This window comes from Accipiter gentilis, chromosome 8, assembly GCF_929443795.1.
Source record: "Accipiter gentilis chromosome 8, bAccGen1.1, whole genome shotgun sequence".
Taxonomy (NCBI): domain Eukaryota; kingdom Metazoa; phylum Chordata; class Aves; order Accipitriformes; family Accipitridae; genus Astur; species Astur gentilis.
In genome coordinates, this window is record NC_064887.1 from 38,878,083 (window position 1) to 38,885,520 (window position 7,438).

At 59.9% G+C, this 7,438-nt stretch overlaps 1 protein-coding gene across 1 annotated transcript; it reads right to left on the reverse strand.

The window, feature by feature from the left end:
• Positions 1 to 260: 260 nt before the first annotated feature.
• LOC126041939 (WAS/WASL-interacting protein family member 1-like) lies at positions 261 to 5,910 on the reverse strand. Its single transcript, XM_049808372.1, has 4 exons — positions 5,814 to 5,910; positions 5,229 to 5,528; positions 1,270 to 1,330; positions 261 to 709 (listed from the first exon to the last, which is right to left on the reverse strand). Exons 1-4 carry the CDS (start codon positions 5,908 to 5,910, stop codon positions 385 to 387), a joined length of 783 nt encoding a protein of 260 aa, XP_049664329.1. The 3' UTR covers positions 261 to 384.
• Between the last annotated feature and the right edge of the window lie 1,528 nt (positions 5,911 to 7,438).

Consider the following 7,438-nt stretch of genomic DNA (forward strand, 5'->3'; position numbering starts at 1 on the left):
GGAGAGAACGGGGGCTCGGGGCCCGGCACGGCCTCCCCGCTGCGGCGAGGCGGCGGCGCTGGAGCCGGCGGTGGGAGCAGGTAGCTCGTTACCTCCCCGCGCTTCTGTTTGCTTTGGCAACTGATTAAAATTCCACCATGATTCCTCCCCCTCCCGCTCGGGCTCCAAAATGCCATCACCGGCTGCTTTTGTCCTCTCCAGGCCCTGGCAGCTCCCGGGAATTGAACCCCCCCCAGGGGACAGGGGTGCCAGCGGGGTACGGGGAGGGGGTGCAGAGCCCTGACGTGCTCACCACACCCACTGCCAGCCACTTTCACTTTCTGCTCCCCAAATCCGGTGCGAGGCTTCCCTACTCCTCCACCCCCACACCCCCCCCCAGCAAAGCTAGACTCGGGGGGATTTTTGTCCTCTCCCCACCCATGGGTGCCGCTCCCGTAGGCACAGGGGTGTTTTGGGGGGTTCCCCCCCTCGCCCCCCGGCATCGGGGTGCTGCTGGGTGCAGCGCAGCGACGGCACCTGCCCGCGGCGTGCCGGCGCAGAGCCACACCGCCGTGCCGAGGAAGCCGATGGGGTCATGGCACCGAGATGCTCCCGCTCCCAAAGCCGAGCTTTTCCCCTGCTGCTGGGGCCAAGGGGCACCCGCAGCAGTTTGGTGGCTCTGCCGAGCGGCGCAGGGACGATGGCAGGAGCCCCTGCCTGCCCGCTCCATCTGCAAGGAGGGGAAAAAAAGCAAATGTGGATGCACTCGCACCAGACAAAGAGACGGGGCCATATTTCTCCCCATTCGTCCTACTCCAGAAATTTCCCCAAATTCCCCAACAGACATGACAAAGCAGCCCTTGGAGAGTGGCCGCACTTGATTTATTTCTTTTGGGGGGAAAAAAAAAAAAAAAAAAACTCAAGTGAGGAAACATTTCCTGGTTGCATTTGGGGTTTGGTTGTTGGTTGTTTTTTTTTTTAACGAGTGAAATTTCGGCATTTGCAAGAGTTCCCAGCGCCTCCATCCACACGTGTCTGCAAAAACCCCGACGGGGCTTTGCCCTGCCCGAGCCCCCGGCTCAGGGAGGGCAGCGGCACCGCGGGTGGATTTGAAGTTGTTTGGCAGCGGCGAGGCTGGCACACACGGGGAAAAGGCAAAACCCCCTCTCTTTTGATGTAAAGAAACAAGTTTTAGGGTCAGTTCGGGGGAGATTGGCCCCGGTGAGGTTGGGCTTCCCAATGCAAAGCAGCGCAGAAGCTGGGGAAAGGGTTGCAAAGGGGCTTTCTCACCGGCTGAGGCTCTTCGAGGGCTGGTTTCCAACAAATCCAGGGGGAAGAGGTGATGTTTGAGCTGATGGAAAAAATACAGAGGGGGGAAAAAAATTGGGGATTTATATTTATTTTTTTTACGTCTAACCTGCAGCCAAAAACAACAAAAAGAGCCACAGGAAAAATCCTAAAAAACCTTGAAATTCCTGCAGAATAATTCACTGAAATCTGCTAGCAATTTTTAAAATGAAGTCCCCCCCCGCCTTGTCAGCAACAATTTCACCAGCTAAAAACCTGCTTTATAAAGAAAGAGAAAAGAAAAAAAAAAAAAATCTTTTTTCATTGCACGTTTTGGCTTTGAATTGAGCCGGGCCAGACCTCTGCCTGTTTGGGACCCAGGCCAAGAGCCATATGCAGGAATAAAGTAAATAAATTCTGGTCAAAACCAGAATATTCTCCTTAAAAGTTACTTTAAAAGCAAAGGCAGCAACAAAACTGTCCCAATGTGGGTTATTTCCCTTTCTCTCCCTCTTTCCGGCAAGGGACACGGCTCAGCGGTGCTGGCAGTCCCAAACGCTGCACCCAGCAGAATGGGACCTTTGAAAAAACCCTGCAAAAAAAAAATATGCTAGAAACGAGCCCAAGAAAAAGGCTAATGAGCCTGGGAGATATTTTCCCGTGGCGATGGGGGGGTTACCCAGCCCTGCGCTGCTCCACGGGTATCTGCACCCCCTTGGCTGAGCCCAAAAGTTGGCATCGAGGTGTCTTAGCAGCACAAATCAACCATGAAATGCCCTTTAGAAATAAAATCCAGCTTTGAGGAGGGGGCAAGCATGGCTGTCTTGGCCGTCGGGGCCGTGCCAGGGGCTCTGGTAGCGGCCGGCCGGCCGGTAACGTTTGGGTTGGTACCGGGCTGGGGTTCTTGCCTACGGTGGGGGCCACGGGGCAGTTGGGGAACAGCCTGAGCCCGCCGGCGTGGGATTTCACCAGTTTCTTGCAGCAGCAAATTTGGGAGGGGGGGAGCAAATTTCCACTTGTTCCCAGCGCTGATTTTCTAGTCGGGTGGTCAGGAGCCTGCAAACGGGCTGGGATATAAACCCGAGGAATGAAACAAAGGGCCTGATCCAGCTCTCCGTCTCCATGCCAAAAAATAGGAGTAACTCAGCTTCAACCCCCACAAGTTCAATCCTCGCAAAAACCCATTAGGAGAAACAGAACTGGACCCCAAATCCCCCCTCCCTTTTTTTTTTTTTTTTTTTATTCGAGGCAGCAGGAATGACCTACACAGGAAAATTAAATTGGGTTTGGATTTCTCCCCCCCTCGGAATGCTGTTTACAGGCAGCCTGGAGAGAAAAAAAAAAAAAAAGAAAGAAAAAAAAAGGATTATTGTATTTTTAGTGTTTTTCTGCCTGGGGTTTACACTGGGAATTGGGGTTGAGGCTGGGGTGGCTGCAGGGAACCGGGGCTGGCTGGGACGAGCAGGACGGGTCGGCAGCGGGGTCCGGCAGCGGGTCCCCAGCCCCGTGGCCAGCGCAGCCTGCCTGCACCCCCCGGCCTGAGCAAACCCCCCCTTGCAGCAGGGTTGTCAGGATCAGGGCCGTGGCCGGCCAGGATGCCTTTTGCTCTGCCTCCGGCCCCACCAGCGGCAGGGTACAGGTGCCACTTGCTGCCCCGAGATTATTTGAAGCCCGGGTCATCGCTATTATGGTTTGTGCAGGATCGGTCCCCGGGCCCCCTCGCTGAGATAGGAGAAACGGGATTAATTCGAGGGGACACAAACGTGTGCCCATCGACCGTTGGAAAGCCACGAGGGCGTCTCAGGGACGAGGCCGGCAGCCCATCAGCCCCAGCTTTGAATCATCCAGGAAATACTTGAAGAGCATTGCAAAAATTAGTAAGGCAGAACCCCCTTTCCCCACCATCCCGCGTCCCAGGCCCCTCGCAGAAGTGAAAATAAAAAACCCCAACCCTGCTTTCCTCCCCCCAGCCCCCCGCCACCATCCCATCAGCCCCCCTTTATTCCTTCTCGCCCGCTCGGCGCTGGGCTCGGCAGCCTGGCACCGCCAGCCTGGCACCGCCGCCGGGCAATCTCCCACGGCCCCGGGATTGAAGCCGAACATCCGCGTCCTCCCCAAAAGGCGAGGAGCCGGGAGAGCCGAGGAATCGCCGCAGCAAAATAAAGCGCTGGCAGGAGGGAGGGGAGCTGCCAAGCGGGCACCAACGGCAGCTTTGGAAGCGGTTAAAAATTGGCAAATTCTTCCCCGGGTTTATTTTTGCGCCGTATCTCACCCGGCGTCAGGCAGAAAATGAAAACTGTATTCTGCGAGCAAAGTTACCGCTGAGTTTACATTCCTCAAGGCTTATGGAGCTGGGACGAGGCGAGCGAACTGCTCATTTCAGCCAGGAGCCTTTTTTTCGGCTTTAAAACAGGGAAGTGGCTTTTTTTGGGGGGAGCAGATGGTGATTAAAAAAAAAAACAAAAAAGTTCCAGAGCTTGTAAATATAAAGAATTTTTTTTTTTTTTTGATAGAAAGCTGGAACAAAATTAGATCTCATTTCCATAAGGCCGATCGCTGTACTTCGGTGCCTGACAAACAACTTGAACGGCAGTAAAACATACCCTGTGAATGCACAAATTATGCCGTGTAACGTCCAGTATTTTGGTATGCGCACGGTGGGTTTAGCAGGCAAAGGGGATACAGGGACGGATAAAATAAACCTCTAGTGTATACAAAATCCCTGTTAAAATTGAGCTGATCCCTTGTAAAAATGATCAGGGCTCACCGAGTCCCCCCCAAAAAATAGGAAAGAAGGAGAAAATGACGAAATAAAAACTAGGGGAATGTCAGGGTAGCTTCCTTTAATTTTATTTAAAAAATATATAATAAATTATTTAGCATATTATTTATCATGCTGAAATCATTTGAGCACAAGACAGACGGAGATTATGTTCCTGTTTGTTCAAGACTACGGAGCGTGCCTAAAAATACAGACGTACAGTGCACGCTTCGCCCCTTAATAAACTGGGGGGGGGGAAAAATCTAATTTTTGTTGCCTTCCTATAGAAAAATATGGTTATTTGGAAGGATTAAAAGATTAAAGGATTACTCGATAACAAGGGTTAAAAATACAGGTCCAGACACAAAAGGGGTCGATTGAAATGAAGGGAAACGCTCTCCCCAAAGCGCCCTGCTCCTCTCCCGGACCAAACCCGGCTCCCCGGTCGCTGCCAACTTTCCGAGTGGGACCGAGCTGGGAGTGGGGGGGGGGGGCAAACCCCCAGCCCCCCCCCCGGCCCCACTGCACCGGCTGTAAAGCGGCCGGTGGCTTTAAGAGAGACCCTGGGGGGGGGGGCACATGGGGGGGGGGCACAAAGATATGGGGGGGTGAGGGTGCTGAAGGGGCACAAGGGGAAGGGGAGGACAGGGATGGGGCACCCTGGAGGGGATGGGGGAGGCAGGGATGGAGGATGCTCGGGGGGGGGGGGGGGGACGGGGACGCGGATGGGGGTGTCCCCGGGGCAGGGGGGGGTGTCCGTGGGGCCGGGGGGGTGCGTTGTGGGGTGGGGGGGGCCGTGGGCCGGAGATGGGGGTGAGCAGGACCGGGGGTGTTCGGGACCGGGGGGGAGGGGGGGGGGGGGGGGGGGGAAGCCGGGGGCGTGCGGGCCCGGGGTTGGGGGGGTGGAAGCCGGGGGATGCCCGTGGGCGGGGGCCGTGGCGCCCGGTGCAGGGGCGGGCGGGCGGCCGGGCCCGGCGGTGCCCGCGGCTCCTCCCCGCTCTGCGGTAGCTCCGCACCGGGGCCGCGCCCCCCCCATCCATCCATCCATCCCTTCCTCCTCCTCCTCCTCCTCCTCCTTCCTCACCCCCCCCCCCCGCGCCGGGCAGGGCCGGGGGGGGGCGGCCCCGCGCCTCCCTCCGCAGCCAACCGGCCCCGAGGGGGGGGGGGGGGGGGAGGCCGCGCCGCAGCCCCCGCCACCTACCAGCACCATCCGGGGGCCGCCGTTGCGCTACCGGGCGAGCGGGGCCGGAGCCTTCCTCCTCCTCCTCCTCCTCCTCCTCCTCCTCCCTCCCCGCCCCCGCACCGGGAGCGTCCCCTCCGCAGCGCCGCCGGTGCCCCGGGCGAGGGGAGGAGGCAGAGGAGGAGGAGGAGGAGGAGGAGGAGGAGGCGGCGCGGCGGGAGGAGGCGGCGATGGGGCCGGGGCGCTGCGGGCTGCGAGGAGGAGCCGTGCCCGGCCGGAGTTGGGCTTCGCTGGGGGGGGGCGGGGGGGATGCCAGCTTTGCTTTTCCATAGGCGCAGCCCGGCCCTCAAGCCGGCCCTCGGCCCGGTTTTTTTTGGGGTGGTTTTTTTTTTTTTTTTTGGTTTTTTTTTTTTTTTGGTGTGCGTTTTTTGTTTTTTTTTTTAATTTTTAAAAAATATGGGGGGGTTTTTTTTTGGGGGTTTTTTTTTCCTGCCTTCCAAAAATAACCCCCGCCCCCCCCCCCCTCTCCACACACACACACCACCACCACCACCACCACCACCACCCCCCCCAGCCCCGCCACCCCCGCGGCGCACGAGGCCGGGCTGGGCGCGGGCATCGCCGCTCCCGCCGCCGCCGCCGCCGCCGCCTCCTCCCGCAGCCGCCCCGGAACTCGCCGCCGGCGGGCGCCGGCCCGGCCCATGGCCCGCGGCGCGGAGCCCGGCCCAGCCCGGCCCCCGAGGCGCTGAGGCCGGAGCATGGCCCCCGGGAAGCAGACGGAGCCGGGGAGAGGGTGACCGCCCGCCGAGGACACGTTGCCGGTGGCCTTGGTGGGGCGGGGGGGGGGGGGTGGGAAACGGCTTTTATTATTCATTATTGGGGCTTTTCGGGTTTTTTTAATTCTTTTCGGGGGCACCGGTTTTGGTTGGTGGTTTTTTTTTTTTTTCCTCCTCCTTCGGCTCGGTGGAAAACACACGGTTTAGAACAAAATACCAAAAAAGCCCACCCTCTTTGCTTTGCTTTTCGCAGCAACTTGGAAGCCCGTTAATTGCACTTGGCTATGGTAGGTCCCACGACACTTTCATTTTCTCTTCTACTTTCCTCTTCCCCCCCCCCCCCCTCCCCTTCCACCCGTGTGCGTGTGTTTGCGTGTACCCCCCCCCCCCCCACAGCAGAAGTTAGCTGCCGGGGAGGGGGCGGCGGGGCCGGCAGCGGAGTTTAATAGGGTGCCCTGGGGGGGGGTAGGGAGGGTGGCGGGGGCGGGAGGGGAGGGGGGTACCGGGGTGGCGGAGGGAAGTTGCCGCCGTTTCTCCTCCCCCTGCCCACCCCCTCCCCGCGGTATTAAGGGGGGGGGGGGGGGGAGGCGGAGGCGGGAGCCGCCCGGCGGGGAGGTCGCGGCGCGGGGGGAGCCTCCGCAGCCCGCGGAGGGCTGGATGGAGCTGAAAATGGCCGCTAAAAAAAGGGGCGGAGAGGCTGCCAGCCGCACCGACTTGAACTTGGAAGTGACGCCCGGGAGGGTCGCGCTCAAGTCCGCGCCGGGGGGGGGGGGGGGGGGTTCAGAGCGGGGGAGGGGGGGTCAAAAAAAACAAAAAAAAGTAGTCACCGTCCTCGATGCAAGAATAAAAACAACCCCCGGTTTCTCGCCGTGCTGGGCTGCTCCTGCTTTCGCCTCCTGCCAGGCCACGGGGGGGGGGGGGGGGGGGAAGCGCAGCGCCGCGGCTTCACCCCCCCCCCCCCCACCCCGCCGGTAGCGGGTCCGGCCGAGCGAAGTTTGCGCGGAGCCGCCGCATCCCGCGGAGCGGGGCTGTCTCGGGTGGGGGGGGGGCGCTTAAATGCTGGGGGGGGGGGGGGAAAACCCCAACGCCCCGGGCCGAGAGCGTCCTCCGGGGGCCGGCAAAAGTTGGGAGCATAAAGCGGTGATATGCGGGGGGGTGACCCTGTCAGGGTGGACCCCCCCCCCCTCTCTCTCTCTCTCTCCGGGGGGGGAAAATCGAGGCAGGGCTGGGGCCGTGGGCCCTCCCCGCGTGTCAGGCCACTGCAGGCGGCGATTCGAGAGCCCGGAGATGCGAATCTTGAAGGGAGGGTGCGAGCGGGGCTAAAAGAAATCGCCAGCCCCCGGGAGGCTGCCGCCCGCCATCCTGCAGGGCTGAAACTCACTTTCACAATTAGGAAGCCGGGGATTCCCTTTGTTTTTCTGTACGTGGCTCTCGCCCTCGCTCGCTCTCTTCTCT